Genomic DNA, 16,828 nt, shown 5'->3' on the forward strand with positions numbered 1-16,828 from the left:
GCGTCTCCTTCCAGCACATTGGCCGCCAGCGGATCAGGAGTGATTCAAGCGCGGCAGCAGCTCCGGATGTGAGGTGTTCGCCACTCAATCTCGGCCACCCGCAGGAGGAGCCTTCCACCGAAGCGCCTCTCAAGTCTGGGGCGAGCAAACACGGCTGGCGCTGCAGGGGATTGTTACTCAACTGACAGCGTTCTTCCTGCCTGGTCCCTTTCCCGGTAGCATAATATATGGCACGGGTGTCAAACACAAGGCCCGGGGGCCAAATCCGGCCCGCCAGACCTCGTCATGTGGCCCGCCGAGCTCCTCAGCCAGCGGGACCCAGCAGTGGGACCTTGCTGCTGAAGCGCCGCGCCAACAAAGCGCCGACAAATAGCTGGGGCCGGGGAAATGCTCTTTTCTGGCGCTGAATCAAGGCGACGACCCCCCTTCCCTTTCTTTCTTCCTCTCTCTCGTTCTGATTCTTTCTTTCCCTCTCCTTCCTTCCTTCTTTATCTCTGTCTTCTCTCCCTCTTTCTTTTTCTTTCCTTCTTTATTCCTTCTTTCCTACTCTTTCTCTCACCTCTTTCCTTCCTCTCTCCCTCCTGCTCCCTCTTTTCTTTCTTTCTTCCTCCCTCCCTTCCTTCCTTTCTTCCTTCCGTCCTTCCCAACTTTCTTCCTCTCCCTCATTCTTATTCTTTCTTTTCCTCTACTTCCTTCCTTCTTTCTCCCTTTCCGTCTTCTCTCCCTCTTTCTTTTTCTTTCCTTCTTTATTCTCTTCCTTATTTCCTACACTTCTTTCTCTCCCCTCTTTCCTTCCTTCCTTCCTCTCTCCCTCCCACTCCCTCTTTTCTTTCTTTCTTTCTTTCTTTCTTTCTTTCTTCCTTCCTTCCTTCCTTCCTTCCTTCCTTCCTTCCTTCCTTCCTTCCTTCCTTCCTCCCCTCCCTCTCCTCAGAAACATAGGATGCTGCTTTATACTTCTGGCCCTTAAACCCTGGAACCAGGAGAGCAGCTTCAGTGAGTCAACCTCAGCCAGTCCCTTTGGTGAAGGGTGGTGGCTCACTGGCAGAACATCTGTCCTGCATGCAGAAGGACCCCAGCATCTCCAGGTACTAGTAGCTCTGCAAAGGTCCTGCATGAAACCCTAGCGAGCCTCCACCACCCAGTGCAGTTACCAAAAATCATTTTTCAATAAATTGTACAATAATTGTACATTTGAATATCTAATTGCCATTATTCTGACTATGTTTCTGCTTTCAGAGCTAGTTATTACTTACATTATTACAAAAAACAGTAATAATTGAATGCAGTGACAGTCCTACAGATACAACCGGCCCTTTGAGGGTGACCAAACTGCTGATGCGGCCCCCGATGAATTTGAGTTTGACACCCCTGATATATGGCATGCAATGCAACACGAAACACCAACTCGGCGGGAGGTGATTCTTCAAGACTGTGCGTAATTCCCGGCACACATATTCCAGAGGGGCGGTCGCGTTAGGCTCTTGGGAATACTTGGTCTTGCGGAAGTTTTCAAGTTTAGGACATTTATTTTGTGGCCTAAGTAAGATTTCGTGGACTAAAGCCCATGACTGATGCCGCAATAAATAACACTGTTCCCATCTTCAATCTCTGGCATCTGATATCCTGGAGAGTCACTGTGGACTTGACGCAGCAGACGTGTGACTCAAGCCACGTTCACACCATGATGCCAAACAGTCAAGGTTTCCACAAAAGAATTCTGAGAGCCGCAGGAAGAGGGTTATATGGTTAAACCTCCTTGAAATTCTAGCTGGGTGGGTGGGATTAGGGGTATCCCAACAAGCCTCAGCACCCTTAACAAAACTTCACTTCCCAGAATCTTTTGAGGTAACTATGTATATGACTGTTTAAAGTGGTATCACTTTAAATGTGGTTTGTGTGGTTTGAATGTGTCCTATGTTAAGGTACCAAATGACTCGTCATTTTATGTATATCCCGAGACGTCAGGGCTACAGTCCCTTGCTAGGGAAAGGTGTTTTGAGCTCAACGGGACTGACTTGCGAAAAATAAGTTCAAGCGTGCCATCCCGTGGCTAATGACAGTTTGAATTTGTTTTGAGAAGGGGAAAAACCACACACAAAACTTTTCTGTGGCCGCCACATGACCTTTAGTTATGATATGCAAAATGGGAGTGATGGCAACTACTGCCCCAACCTTAAAGGCGCCGCTTACCCCTACCTGCCTCATTTTGAGACTGCAATCCTGCATGTGACTTACTTCCGCGCAAAGAAGCCATAAAAATACCATGGTTACAAAAGGGGGAGAAACTGGGCTTAGGCAGCAAAGGCTATGTGGAGCTTACTTCGAAACAAGCCTGAGGCGGCTCAACTGGCCTTTTGTCTGCCCTCCGGAAGTGCAACCTCACGAGCTGTTTGTGCGGCGGCGTCTCCAGCCGGGAGAGCTGGCACTTGGGAGCTTCCTAGCCTGGCAGCGACGGGGTGGGCGGCAGCACCCTCGCTTTCCATTAAGCAATCGCAACTTTCATGGCATGGGTGATGTTCCAAGGTGCTCCTTCAGCTTTTCTGCTGGGGCGTGTGGCTCAATGATTGCATGACATTTACATTTTAGGCATGACTTTCCTTTCTAAAGCCAGGAAATGCGAAGGACTCATCCTTGAGCAATAGGCTGACTTTCCTGATTCCTTGACACATTTTCTTACATTGCCCAGTGAGATGGATTTTCCCACAAGGAATGAATCCAGCAGCCGCCTTCTCTGTAACTGGAGAAGGAACCACTCAAGCAACCTCCTTCATAAACGACTGGACTCCGGAGCCAATCCCAGTTGCAGTGAAGAGGAGGAAGGGGAGGGGAAACACACAAGCCTTCGGCTGGAGTTGGCTCCATCCCCAGAGACGTTGCTAGAGCAATTCGTCTATCTCGCCATCTCAGAGCAAAATAAACTTTACTAACGCACGTGTTTGCTCAGTGGGGTGAGCCAAGCCGTGAGAGACTTACTTTCAAGAAGTCACATGCACTTTTTTTCCCTCGTTGAATGAACATGTCACTCGAAACATACTGAGTACAATTCATTTTTAGAAGCCCGGGGGTGGGGAGTGGAGAAACCGCTCCAGCAGCGGCGAATTTCCCTCCACATGAGTGGGACTGACGTAATGGTGACTTTCCTTTTTCTGTTCGTTTGAATTAAGAGCAGCAGGTGGTCTGAGAGGAGAATATTCAGGTGTGAAACCGGTTTCCCTGGGATTTAACCGTTCGGTTCTTCTACAGTTTATGTCAGCACTTGGGGATCTCAGCCCCTGTAACTAGAAACCCCAAAACACGTGTAGAAGTGAGCCCCCAACTGAACCCGGTGCCGGTGGAGCTTACTTTTCTGAGTAATAGGGGTTTGGGCTCAAGTTGCCCATCACACAGATAAGAGAAATACTGTAACGGGGATTTTGACTGGGATCTCAGCAAGGCGTCCCTGAAGGAAACAGTTCCTTCCTGTAGCGCGGACTCGGGTGAAGTATATCTCCCCAAGTCGTTTTGAGGCTCTCTCGGGCCACTTCTGGTCGCCTCCTCACAACCTATTGAACACGATAATGCCGCTGATCTGAAACGGCGCTGACTGACGAGAGAAAGCAGACTCTGCGCCGCAGTTGTTGCTCACACTCGGCATGACTAATACTGTAAGTTGTAAAGCATGACAGCGTCTGACTGGTTCTCCAGCATGGCAGGAATTTCCGAAGGGGGCTCAAGGGCGACGCGTCCACCAATAGCACGAGGCAGCTCCGGCAGTCACAACAAGCCCAGAAAGGGAGGAGGAAGAGCCCTCTCCGCTCCCGCTCCCTCAGGAAAGCAGGGCTTGCCGAATGGAGGGAGAGATTGAGCAGGAAGCGAGGCTGCCATCCTAACTCCCGAGTAAGAGCGCAATCCTAACTACGCCTACTCCGAAGCGAGCCCCGTGCATTTCAATGGGGCTTACTCGGCTGCAATCCTAACCCGGCCAAGCTCCCGTTGGGTTCAGGAAGGCTAACTTCCGCGTGGACGCGTTTAGGAATGCGCTGCAACTCCCACGGACAGTTAGCTCCGAATAAGCGCGTTTCAGTTGCATAGTCTCAACTTTCTTGACGCCGTGCCGCTGCCTTTTCTACTCTCCCTCCCTCCTTGCTCCGCATTCACACTAATTGCGGAGTTCGCTGGAGTCCCCCTTTCCCTCCAGCTGCCTGGGAAAAAGAGCAGGAAGCAGACAGAAGGCCCGGGCCTGCCTTGCCCCGTCACCATTGCCCTCCACTTCGCAGGAGAGCTCGCGCGTCCTTCTCCCTCTCTGTTTGGCATTGGTATCTGACAGTCGCTCGCCCTAGCCGCCAGCCAGCAGCCAGGGGAGAGGAAAAGGAGGAGGAGGAGGCGGGTAAAGCGGCTCCGGCTCCTGGTTACTCTCTGGCTTACTCATTGCTGGGCGGTGGGGGAGGGCGCACCTCGTGGTGGCGGCGAAGGCAGCCGCTTGCTTGCGCTTGCCTCACTTCGCCAGGCACAAGTTACAGAACAAAGAAAGAAGCAGCAGCAGCCCGAGCGCGCCGCTCTCAAGTTACTTGTCTCAGCTCCCCGCCGGGGCTGGAGGACCCTGGCCATTCCGCCCTCTCGACGCCCTCCCTCAGAAAGAACTGCCGGAGAGTTGTTGTGTTTTTTGTTTTGTTTTTTTGTTTGGCCTCCCACCGCCGCATTTCCACCCCAAGTTTCTCTTTGCTCCCCCTCTCCCGTTTTTTAAAGAGAAGGAATCTTCCAGGATTGGGCAGAAGGAGTTTCCAGGCACCAAGATGAAAAGTAAAAAAAGTAAGTGGGTTTGTTTGGTGGGGCTCTGAGGCGCCTCACTGCTCCGAGGGACAGAGGTTCCTCCGCTGCCCTCCTCGTGGTGTTGCTAAACAATTGCGAACCGAAGGCGAGGGAGCGAAGGCGCTGCTTTGCAACTCCCGAGTTCGGTTTGGGAAAGAGCTCGGACTTTCCCCCAGAAACTTGGTGTGCAGTCCGTGTCTTACACGGCAGTTGGGGGTTTTCCGCTCAGACAAAACATAAGCTGTCTGCTTGGAGGCTGCATCTCCATGCTGCTGGCGCCCTGTCAAAAACATGTTCCAACTGCCTGCTTTGTGTCCGAACAAAGTTTTCTCCTAGTCTCTCTTCCCCCTCCCCCTTCTTTCTTTTAAACCCGTTTGTTTTGCTTTACTTCTTGCCTTCTCTCTCACTGAATACTGAAAGTTTCTCAGAGAAGAATGTGCCTTCTGGTCCCCGTCCCCCCCCCCCGTTTTTTTACGTTTTAGAATCTCAAAAGCCTTCTTCGAGCATGGGAGCGAAGGAGCGTTCTTTGTTTGCGATTTTCGGCTAGGAGGGGGGCATGGAGACGGGGGTGGAGCCATTAAAAAAGCGGTTAAGCAAACTCTGATGCAGGGCTTTTTGTTTTATTAAAAAGATACAAAGTGTGTTTATACAAGACTCGAAAGCAGGTTTAGGTATACAGTACTTTCCTCTCCCAGAATAAGGGAGGCTGTGATGAAAAAATAACTTGGTAACTCACATAACACCGTTTGACAGAGTGGATTTCCTCCCCCTACCCTTTTAAGGAGCGGATTGCCACTGTTCTTGTTTGTGGGAAAAAAAGTCAATTTTATGCGTGTTTACTCGGAAGTAAGCCCCATTGAACTCAGTGGGGTTTGCTCTAGGTGTACTGCCTTAGGCTGCAGTACTTTACTAAGTTACCTGAGAGTAAGCCCCAGTGAGGCTAACTTTTTATTAGGCATATAGGATTGGGCAGCTGGAGCAACTTTGCTTTTTTCAAACACAAAAACCACTTCTTACATGTTGTATTTAAAGTTCATTTTCATGTGGTTGGTCATATTTTATGCTAGTAACATCATTAAAAATTGTAGGATAGTATTTAAAAGTGTTGCATTCTGCAGGGTTGGCTTTTGTTTAAACTACACATTTTACATTCATAGTTCAAGCATTCTGCTCACTTTGCCAGGAGTCCTGTAGCAGTTTGTGTGTGGTCACCTGTAGCCATAGTTTGTAGTTTTCATGTGGAGCTGCAGAACTAGACACACAAAGGAAACCAGGCCACACAAATACTACAGTTAGGCCATGGTAAGTGGGTAACACAAGCCCACCATAAATGAAGAGAATATCATTGTGGAAAAAAGTCTGTGCTTATAACTTTGTATTCTGTCCAAAAGTTTTTGTTCGCCTGAGTACTGTACTGGTAACTTTGGATTCTGTGTTACATACCATGACATGCCCTTTCTGTGGCTAAAGTCATACACCCTGGCTTTTGAGCTTCCCAGTTTGTACAAATAAGTAACATTGCTGGACAAAAATTCCATAGTGAACTACTTAGAACAGTTATTTTTAGCATTCCTCTGCTCCCTCTATTTGCACAGTGGTGGTGAGCTGGTTTCCTGTCTGCTGCTGCTTCCATTGTTCCTTTGGCTTCTCACCCTAGGCAGCTGTTCCATTTGTTTGTGTGTGTGTGTGTGTTTTAAATATAAAGCATCATACAAAGCTGACTGTTAACCCAACTCAACATTAAATGCATGTACATGTTGTCATGTGTTCAACAGTGAGCTTGGGCAGGGCATAAATGCAAAACAAGGAAAAGATGTCATGATTAAGAGGGAGGACTTCAAAGTTGAGGAGTGCAATGGGTGCATTGGGAGCACATGTTGCAAGCTGGAAGTTTGCAGAGGCCTGACCTTTTTTAAAAGACTGTGTAATTCAACATTTTCAAATGATAGGCTTACAAAGCTGGCACATGTGGTCTGTAGTTTATCATCTGTCCTGAAAAATCCTGAAGTATTTTCTATGCTGTTATCCTAACGTGGAAGGAAGTTCCTATTAAAGTAAGGGTTTAACATACTTGGTTTTATTTATTTATTTCACTTTCAGCCCATCCTTCACCCAGCAACTGATCCCAATTTATCAAATAGTTTATCAGATACAAAACTTAACTTGGTTCTGTGTAAACGGATGCTAGATTTGAGTGCTACTTGTGATTTCTTGTACATAAGAAGTATATGTGTATGCGGATTTAAAATCAAGCTGACACACAGGGGGGAGGATTAAAGTCAAGGAATGCAGTCTGTGGAGGGATGGGAGAGGGAGCTGGTATGTTTCAGTATATGAACCATTATGATGTCTGTCTCCCCTTGCTGTGGAATGAATAATGTATAATATTCCATAACCTTTGTTTGTGGTACTTGCACAAATGATGAGATACCTGGTGAGGAACATTTGGGGAGGAAGCATATTCTGTACAAATGGTTCTGATCTGTATAGTAGATCTCATATCCATAAACCATGTTCTAAAAGAGTGCTTGGGGGGGGGAGCAGGGTAGAAATACACACACCTTATGAAAATAAAACAATCTGGTTAAGGGGAATGGGAGCAGCTACTCAGAGATTGGAGCTTCTCTTTGATCCCTCTTTGCTTTATGAGTATGGGTGAGTTTCTTTATTTAACAAACCTGTTGCCCCATATATTTTTTTAAAAAAGAACTCCTCAAGCTGGGTTTTAACACAATGGCCAAGCAATATATGAAAACATCTAGATCAACACTGTATAAAAGGGCTGTTAAAATAAGAAGCCTAGGAATTGGTTAACTAACAAAAGCAGTAGTTCATAGAGCATCAGTCAAAAAAGCTGCTCTTGACAGCAGCCTGTTGAAGCTGTGTTTTCTCTTCCTCTGACAAGTTAGGGAGACAAATAGGCAGCCCTTGTGTCTCATTAAATGCTCTTTCTCTTGCTGTCCTGGGTACGTTAACACTAGCCAGGTGCCACTATTTTTAATTGCTATGCCAATCGCAAGCCTGCTGCCTCCTTTGTTTTCACCTTGATTGCATTTGGGCAGAGTCCATACCACATAGTACTTTCTTCATGTCAGTAGTATACCGGTAGTGACTTTTCTTCGTGTTTAGAAATTCTTTACTTAAACATCTAGGCATGATTTGAATCTTGTACACATGATTTAACCCAATGCTGGAATGAGTTCTGCAGGTGCCTTCTGGAAATGTTTTGCTCCTGTGAACATGGGCAGCAGCTCAAGTAGAGCTTCACAAAACACACACAGTGAGAGGGATTTCCTGGAGAAAGCAGTCTAGCACATTGTTCTCTTGGCAAAGGGAGAGCCTGCTTCTTGAAAGCCTCTTTGTAAATCTTATTAAAACAGCTGGTTTCTACCCTTTGCAATACTTCTTCACAGTACAGCTCTTCCGTTACGTTATCCTGCCTATTATTAAATGGGTTTATTTTCCTCTAATATTCAAAATCAAGGAGATTATTAACACTATCTAGTGTATACGTCTCTGTATGGTCTAATGCACGTTAATATGGCGTTACTTTGTGCCAGGAAGATGAAAATGGTGCAGTTTATACAAATAAATTTAATCTTGCATATATACATTTTGACAGCGTCATGCTGTGCATGCATCTAGAGTGAATTGCAAAATTGAGGCCTGCAAGTTGTGTCAAAAGCCAGTTGTGTCCCAATACCTTGTACCTGGTGAACTGTGTGTGTGTGTGTTTGCAAAGAACACTGTTAAAAACACTCCCAGGTGTTATGGGACCCCAACTCCAATCAGCCCCAGTCAAGATCTTGAGGGTCACAGATTCCCCATCCCAGATCTATATAGAACAGAATGGTCAGAGCATTATCATAGTTCAAGAGTTCGTTCAAGCCAGGCCAAAACACTTGAGGGCACAGAGTGGGGTCAGTGAGGTGGTTGTGGCCTGTGGAAAGTCCTGAAGTTTGGAGGGCCACATTTGTGCTTCAGGATCCCCACTATTGATCCAGAAGCATGAACAAGGACTGCACACCTACAGTTACTGGAATAAGGGTGACCACTAGAAATCTCTTATTCATGCATACTTGCAGCTATTTAAATGGCATGCACCCTAAGGTGGGGTTTGCTTTGTTTTACTTTGAGGAACTTGACATAAGTATCTTTGGTACTTTCATTACCTAAGAAGTCTAAATTCTACTGCATTAGAACCCTAAATTAAAACAAGGCAACACTTCTGTATCCAGATAGTTTCCCCCTCCTTTAAGCACAGCAAACAACTAACTGTTAACACATGAGACAGACAGCCTAGGAAGGATGCCTTTTAACTGTGCCCTGTTAAAACAGGAAATCAAATGCGCAGACTGATTACTAACAAGAGGAAAAACCAAAGCTAGCCTGTAATCACAAATGCTGCAGTGTAAACAGAGCCATGGCAGCCCCAATGTGGCCTTTGCTCTAATGAGAAATCAGCTGGACAAGGAGAGATCTGCTGCCTACTTCTAGTTTCCTGTTGCTGCAACTCCTGCACAAATAGGGGGACTTTTTTCCTGGCAGTTCAAAGGGCCGGTGCTCCATTATTGAAATCAGCTCATTACCCCCAATAGAAGTTGCATGGCAGTTTTCTCTTGTTTAGCCCAAACCTGTTTTGTATCATTAACCTCTTAGCAGAGGGAACATGTCACAATAAGTAAGCAGATCAAAGGGCAGGCAGCACTGCTGGTTTGTTCTTGCTTTAATTTTTTGTTTGTTCTGTCAGGAGATTTTTCGGTTCTTGTTTTTATTTTTGAGGGGTAGGGAGGGGAAGAGCAGGCTCTTCAGTTTCATTTTTGAGGAGGGGCACTGGAAGTATACAGGTCTAGCTTTTGAATATTTTTAGCGCAAGTTTGTAACATTTCCACCACCCCTCCTTTTTGCGCTCAAGGCAATGTCCTGGTCTAGCTGACTAAAATACTTCAGCATGACTGTTTACCTCAAGGCAGGACTCGTCATGCAAATACTTGTGCAATGTGTGTACTGTAGATCCATTGACTTGTCTGCTTCTTTGAACAACTTGCTGTTGCGGTACATAGAAAGTGCCGAGCAAGCCTGACAATGGCCAAATGACCCACTGAACTTGGCAGGCATAGTGCATCTTATCTCTCTGCATACTATAGAACTCAGTGGGGAGAAGCAATAATTAGTTGGCTGTTAGCTCTAGCTCCACCCCACCAGTTTCAGTGGGCACCAGCTACCACTACATAAAATATACATTCGAATTCTTCTCCTGAGCTCCTGTTGAGCAACAACACTTTGGGAACACATCATAGAAGGATTGAGGTTCTGAAAATTTCTGTTCCTGCTGGGCTCCCTGTGCTTGACAGAGGAGCAACAGGCTGAGCATTTCCATGCCTGAGCTGCAGCTGTTACATCGCTGTCATTCTGTTCTCTGGGAAAACACCGAGGGGGCTGTGCCAGAACAGAAAAAGTAGTGGTCCCAGAGAAGAAAAGCTTCTGGTCTCCTACTGCAGCTTCAGCTGCAGTGGCTCTTGCTTGGGATAGCCATGACACAGAGGGTGTCCTCATGTCTCTTCCCAGGAAACATGGGGATAGTGGGCTGGTGATAACTTTCTTTAGCCCACTGGCTTGGGTGGGCTTTGTTCACCTGCTTTCTCACATTGCTTTGTTGTTGGTTGATTTTTTATGTCATTTTCCATCATTTTATTATACTTGTCTGTATTTTGTTCACCACTTTGGGAGCTTCTGGGTCAAAAGGCAGTATATAAATCAATAACAGCAGCAGCAACAATATTGTTATTATCATTAAAACAATAGTTGGGCATCCTTTGTAGGGCGTTCCACTAGAACTGTTGTTCTACTTGGCTGCTCTGCTCTGTAGGTCCTTGCCGTGATCAGAAGTACCAGTGGGTATGGTGGAGCATTTAGTGGCTTTGCCCTTGATGGTCTTTGACAATGCACAATGGGACCTAGGTTTGGAGGCTTCTTTTCTGTGCAGTCCATACCTATCCTGAACCCTCTTTACAACTAACACTGTTACCACCTGTTGAATAGCGATGCATATTACTCTATACTGTTGTGGATGGCAGGGGGAGAGAAACTGTAGTGATGAGTGTCTAAATGCGTTGCACAACTATCATTTTTTAATAAACTTTGCTGGGAGGGGGATAAAGGAAGTGGAGGCATTGTAATTTGAGGGTTACAGTGTAATCCTAACCTTGTCCGCTCAGAAGTAACAACTGTTGAATTTAGTGGGGCTTACTCCCAGGTGTAAGTGGGGTTGGGATTAGACGACTCCTTATTGGTGACCTGCCATCCATGCTTAACTGTGTGTGGACTGGTGGCATTGCAGCTCCAATGCAGGAAGGCCACAGATTCTGTATTCTTGTAGTATACGTTTCTGACTAATATCTTCCTGGTTTTATTCTGCAAGTGAAATGTGGTTTAGAACTGAATCTATCCCAGCCAGTGGGCGAAGCTCAATAAGATTTGTCTGTCAAACTAGTGTATACAGCTTGGATTCCTAAAATTTCTGGTGGGAATAAAAGACATGTAGCCAAAGCTTTGGTTTCCTGCACTGACTAGTTTGTTTATATGACCTGTAGTAACTACCTTCTTCTAAACTCAGGAATACAGCTGCGAATAAAACATTTTAAGTGCAATGTGACACTAGATGGCAATGGTGAGCCTTATGGAAAATTCAATGTATTTTTTAAAAACGCTTTAAAAAAAGCATTTTCAGAACAGTTTTTATATGTGTGTAGATTCCACCTAAGTACGTATTGCTAGCTTCTTTAGATGTTCCTTTTACTGCAGTGTTCAGCACATTGTCTTGAAAGTAAGCTTTACTTAAATCAGTGGGGTTATGTTTCTAGACCTATGATTATAGAATTGAGATGCTAGCTTTCTCTGGTACAAAATGGAATTGTAAATGTATTGCCAAATCGTTGTATATGATAGGCTTGAAACAATATTGTTGCTATGAATGGAGCCTGCTTGGGCAGGGTGAGGAACACAGTAGAGCACGTTGTTTGCATGCGAGAAGATTCCAAGTTCTCCCCCTGGTTCTCCAGTTAAAAAGAATCTGGGACAAGGCAGAGTTTAGAAAATACCTGATGTAAGGGAGCAACAGGGCTGAATGGAACAGCAGTGCCAGCATTGCATCCAAAGCCAAAGCTTAAGGTGTGGGGAGGGGTAGCATTTTGCCTAATTTTAGCTGTGCCCACCTCCAAAATCTCAGGCCATTCTGGCTGTTAGATAGGCTTAAGAGCTAGTGGACCATGGCCTAGCCAATTTCACTGTCATTTTGTCCTCGTTTCAGGGCTGTTGGCAGTGGATTCCCTGTGATAGCCAGTCAACAGCCCACACTGTCAACAGGCGCCACAGGAACGTTCCATGGCAGTGAAGAAGTGGGGGGGATTGGGGGTTTTGATTGTTGTTTTTGGCAGTTTCCTGTAAATTGACTACATGAAACGAACAGAGATGCCACCCATAAGCAAGTTAAACTCAAGAACTTGGATGTAGGTAGATCCATGGCTCATCCCTAAGATTTGCTGTGCCAAGATTAAATATAGTACATCAACTGCTGTGCCAGCACAGAGTCACGGCTGAAAAATACCACACTGGCTTTTGTGCATTTAATCCTGGATGGAGCAGTTGGGCACATTGGCCTCTTGTTGAAAATTTCAGGTTCTCAGTCGTAAGTGGTTTGTGAATAGAAGAGCAGAAAATGTTTAAAATTTTAAAAGCTAGAAGTTTCTAAGGAGTGTTGGAATATCACTGACACCTAATCTTGGTTTTGGCTTCCTGCCTACCTGATCATGAAGCATTTAGCTTGGAAGGAAATTTGCTGGATTGCATACCCACAGTTGCTGGCTATTAGTTGGTATGGTACTGTATGAGACCATGTGGATGGTTGTTAAGGTGACTGGCACACCTATGCCGTATCCCCAGAATACAGGAACTGGAGGTATATCTCACGGTTGCCTCTCTGATGCTCATTGCCACGCTTTAATTGCAGGTGATAAAATGTGTCTGAATTGATAAGATGAAGAGATAGTCATGCAATGTTCACTGTTGCGTTTTTATCGTAGATGCTGCTGTTGCAATATCAGGCAGTGAGACAGAGGACGATGACAGCATGGATGTCCCTCTGGATCTTTCCTCTTCTGCAAGCTCAGTCAAGAGGAGGAGGCGGGGTAACCTGCCCAAGGAATCGGTGCAGATTCTTCGGGATTGGCTCTATGAGCACCGCTTCAATGCTTATCCTTCAGAGCAAGAAAAAGCACTACTGTCAAGACAGACGCACCTCTCCACACTACAGGTATTTAAAGATGCTCCAATTACATTTTAAGACTAGGATCCTAAGTTCACTTAATTTGGAGCAAGTCTTGTTTAATTCAGTGCAACTCGCTTCTGAATAAATAGGCATAGGATTGCACTGTATAATAGTGTTAGTTGATGAGGTTTTTATAGCCATGAGATTATGTTTTACTATGATGGAACTGTTATTTTCATACGCTGATGATACTTTGAAAGGTGCTGTTTTGGATTTGGGACCAGTGTAAACACATAGAGTAGATGGTTCTGTTTGGGCTTTGGTTCGGGGGTTTTTTTTAGGCTGGCTCTAGCCGCATGGATGGTGTCTGTCATAGAGTTGTAAATTACCCCTGGCTGTTTTCGTCACAAGCTGAATTTGCATATCTCTGTAATGGCCTCACTGAACCCAGATATTGCAACTTTAAGCTCCCTGTAGTATTCCAAAACAGGAGCAAGATGTGAGTGCACATTACAGTGACTCTGGAAAATGGGCACGGTGACAGTGGGGACATGGAAGCGGCAACTGCAGAGTTCTGTCCCCGCAATGCTCCAAATATAGCAGTTTTAAGCTTAAGCTTGTAAAATGTCTTTGTAGCTTTTCATAGAAATAGCTCTTTTCAAGTATCTGGCAAATAATGTGCATGCGTCTGTACTCAGAATGACCTTAGAACGCAAAGTTAGAGGGCTGGTTTCTGTTCCCAGTTCTGTCAGTGACAGTGCGCAATTCTTTGTATCAGCAAGAACAAAATGAAATTACGCTTCTGTATTTTATGGGAGTCTTTATTTGCTAACACACATAAAAGCTTGCAGACTCTAGGAAGCGAGGTCCAAAGTTCCATTGGAAGTAGCCCAAACTCGAAAGCAGACCAAAATATGCTGGATGTTTTGTTGGCAGCTCTGCAGAAGAAATTTAGAAAACACAAAAGATACAGCCCCCTTGGAGTGTGTGTGTGTGTGCTTTGTAATTTTGCACATATTTTCACAATACATCAGTCCTCTTCATACGATGAGGGCCAAATATGAAGAGCCATTCACACAAGTCTGTCCCCACTAACCTCCCCCCCTCCATAAGCTAGCTCTGCTTTTGGCCTTGCTGCTCAACACACACTCACAATATATAGGATTGTGTGTCCTTCATGTGATGGGGCACAACACCTGAAAAAGATTTTGTGTGTGTGTGTTGGGACTGCATAAATCTAACTTGCTAAGGACATTAATCTGTCTTTTGACCTCTCATCCTGTTGCTTTCTTAGAATATCATTTCTTTGTAAGTGTTAAGCAAATTTCCTTTGTCTGCACTGGGCAGAAGGAGAAACCGTCCCTATCCAGCAAACATGAAAAGGTTTGTTAAGCTGCCCTTTTATTGCCCAGGAAACTGGCTTGCTATTCAAACAAGGGCAAACTTCAGTGAGGTAATCTCTGTTTTGCCTGTTGACACAGTCAGTTGAACAGGGCAAATCAGTAACTGTTTTTGGGAGGAGTTTCTCTTTCACAGGGAAACATTTTCCTGTTGTTAATTAACCCAAATGTAATGAACAATGAGTAACAGGTTAACATGTGTACAGAGCTAAAAAACTAAGCCTATTGGTTTAGGCTAAGCAGACTTCAGAGAGCCCGAGGCTCTTTAGTAAGCAGAAAGGGCTGGTAGGAACAGGAAGAAAAGAAAGGCCTCCATTCAAGGATGTGTCATAACTTGTCTGCCGGACTTCCATTTGTCCTGCAGTTAAGGAATCTGCTTGAAGGGAGTCATGGATTTAACTGAAACTGCTCTAATGGTGGTTACAGGTAGGTAGCCGTGTTGGTCTGGATCGAAGTAAAATAAAAAAATTCCTTCAGTAGCACCTTAAAGACCAACTAAGTTTTTATTTTGGTATGAGCTTTCGTGTGCATGCACACTTCTTCAGATACAGTGAAATGGAAGTTTCCAGGCACTTATGTAGAGAAGGGGTGGGGAGGGGTGGGGATGGGGGGGGGATCACTCAGAAGGGTGGTGGAAATGGGTGATTGACTGACTGATAGCTGTTGATGACCGCAAACGACTGCAAATGGTTTTGCATGAAAAAGCAAGGGTTGAGATGGCTGAAGATCGCTTATCATGTATAATGAGATAAGAACCCGATATCTCTGTTCAAACCAGGTCCCTCCATGGTTTTGAGCTTGGTGATAAGTTGCAATTCAGCAACTTCTCTTTCCAGTCTATTTCTGAAATTCTTTTGTAGTAAGACAGCTCTAATGGTGCAGAGTCGAAAATGAATGGAGGTAGGCATTAAGATGTGCTTGTGTTCTTAGGTCTGCAACTGGTTTATCAATGCACGCCGCAGGCTTTTGCCTGACATGCTGAGGAAGGACGGGAAGGACCCAAATCAGTTCACCATCTCACGAAGAGGGACCAAGATGGCTGACGGCAGCCCGGTGGAATTCTCCAATGGCACAAAAAACTGCTTTCCACTGATCGAGAGCTCGTTCCTCTCCGGTAGCACAGGACCAAACAAGACTTGCAAATCTTCTTCCTTGGGATCCGTTTTGGCTCGGCCATCAGTAATTTGCCACACCACCGTAACTGCACTGAAAGATGCTCCTTTCCATTTTGGCCAACCGGGTGGCACTGGTCAGACCCCGGATGACCTGCAGCGGGCTTCCCCTACCAACTTCACAGACGACTCCCATCTATACCACGAGGATGTGTCTAAACTGGGACCTGGTACAAATGCACAGAGTGGGCTTTTCAACACTCCCCCACCGACCCCTCCAGACCTCAACCAGGATTTTAGTGGGTTTCAGCTCCTGGTGGATGTTGCACTGAAACGGGCCGCGGAGATGGAGCTGCAGGCGAAACTCATGATATGAAACATTCTTCATATTTGCCCCCCCTGGGCAGGGATATAACAGAAAGATGTGGCAATTTTCTACATGGTATCAAAGACTTAACTGCATTTTTTAATGAATCTTATTTGCACAAGGGGTTGCTGAAATGAAGCTTCCTGCCACTGAAGTGGTTTTCAGTGGGATATGGTCATTCCAAGAATTATAGACTTAAAGCTACTGTAGAAACAAAAGGGTTTTCTTTATTTCTTTTCTTTTTAAAAAAATAAATGTTTTGTAGTAGGTTTTTTTTTCATAATGTGAGATGATTCCCAATATCATGTGATTTTGTTTTGTTATTATTTTCATTGTTTTTTTCTCTCCAGACTGTGCAATATTTAGAAACAAGATTAGTCTTCATATCATTCCCACGTGGAACAAAATATACCAACAGGCTGTCTTAAAAAACAAATTCAAGAATTTAAAACATGTTTGAATTTGAATGATTATGCTTTTTCATGATGTAATAAAATATTTTCTTTAATAGTGGATTCATATTGGCGTTTTGTGTGTGTGTTGAACTAGTGAAAAACTTCCAGCTACACTGTAGCAAAGAGATAATTTCCTCTTCCAAATACTGTCAGTTTTAAAAGTACCTCTTAAAAAGGTTGATATAAATACGTTACTCAGCAAATGCTAAAATATTGTATATGTTATCAGATCTATATGCACATGCATGTCATCTTTAACATGTTACGTCTCGAAATCTGTTTAAAACTCCTGGTCAAGCAAATGCATGTTTAAATACAAATTCATTGGTTTTGTTTTTCAAAAAAATCATAGGATTGTATTATTGACTTATCCAGTGCTGCAGCAATCCTGGCATAGCAAACTTCTGTGTGTGCACTGTGGAGCTTTCTTCTCTCTCCCC

General features: G+C 44.9%; 1 protein-coding gene across 1 annotated transcript; it reads left to right on the forward strand.

Annotated features, from left to right (window-relative positions):
* The first annotated feature begins 3,438 nt into the window (after positions 1–3,438).
* On the forward strand, positions 3,439–16,446 carry TGIF1 (TGFB induced factor homeobox 1). The gene is made up of 3 exons (XM_035124395.2): positions 3,439–4,788; positions 12,870–13,099; positions 15,385–16,446. Exons 1-3 carry the CDS (start codon positions 4,773–4,775, stop codon positions 15,940–15,942), a joined length of 804 nt encoding a protein of 267 aa, XP_034980286.1. The 5' UTR covers positions 3,439–4,772; the 3' UTR covers positions 15,943–16,446.
* Positions 16,447–16,828: the final 382 nt, after the last annotated feature.

The sequence above is a fragment of the Zootoca vivipara genome, chromosome 8, assembly GCF_963506605.1.
Source record: "Zootoca vivipara chromosome 8, rZooViv1.1, whole genome shotgun sequence".
Lineage (NCBI taxonomy): Eukaryota > Metazoa > Chordata > Lepidosauria > Squamata > Lacertidae > Zootoca > Zootoca vivipara.